General features: G+C 47.4%; 1 protein-coding gene across 1 annotated transcript in view; it reads right to left on the bottom strand.

The window, feature by feature from the left end:
- The window catches only part of LOC119590571 (lysozyme C), a 2,470-nt gene that overhangs the window by 552 nt on the left and 1,133 nt on the right, over nt 1-785 (bottom strand). Inside the window, exons 3-4 of the mRNA XM_037939239.1 lie at nt 328-480; nt 49-148 (exon numbers count right to left, since the gene is read on the bottom strand). Of these exons, the coding sequence (XP_037795167.1) occupies nt 49-148; nt 328-480 (253 nt within the window). The remainder of the gene's footprint in view (nt 1-48; nt 149-327; nt 481-785) is intronic.

The raw sequence follows: 785 nt of genomic DNA, 5'->3' as shown, positions 1-785 counted from the left end.
GACGGTAATATCAATGTGCCTGATTTTGATATGATGTGTTTTACTCACCAGGCAGTGTAGCCTTTCCCACGGCCCTTGTAGCGTTCGGTGTCGCGGCGGACAGTCTCGGCGCACCTCACGGCAGCCGTGATATCATCAGACATCAGATCTATTCGTCGGAGAAGAATGTACATGTTTAAGATGTATTACAAGCTAGACACACAAGGAGAAATAGAGTCGGTGCCATTTGGACCACTCTTCATCTATTCTCACTTTTTGGCTTGAGCAGTCGTACCGGAATAACAGTTGTCGGCACCAACTGCAGTTGAGGGAAAACAAGGAACTCACCGGAACATGGGATTCCACAGACGTTCTTGCCATAATCGCTGCCACACCAATACTTGTTGTTGATCTGGAAGATACCGTAGTCTGTGCTGCGGTTGCGGTTGCGGTTGATGGCGGCCGTGTTGAAGGACGACTCGAACTCCGCGATGCACACCCCTGCGGACCAAGGGAACGGGTGGCTTTCTGAGAGAGGCTTAAAGGACTCCGGATGGCTCAATGAGAATGGCTTAATCTAGCCTTTCGGTGGAGCGATGTTTCTCAAAGGGGATTTTACGGAACGACATATTAACGGATATCTAGAGCAATCCAGAAGTTTGTGTGGAGTGAAGTATGAGAAATAACAGAATACGCAGAAGACACGCTACGTGTAGAGGTGGGCTTAATGTGCATGCACAGCTATACCATTACTTGTTTATACATAGATACAGACGTGCATGAAAGTCTATTTACTTACATATACA

Source organism: Penaeus monodon, chromosome 27 (genome assembly GCF_015228065.2).
Source record: "Penaeus monodon isolate SGIC_2016 chromosome 27, NSTDA_Pmon_1, whole genome shotgun sequence".
Lineage (NCBI taxonomy): Eukaryota > Metazoa > Arthropoda > Malacostraca > Decapoda > Penaeidae > Penaeus > Penaeus monodon.
This window is presented reverse-complemented; position numbering and strand designations above follow the sequence as displayed.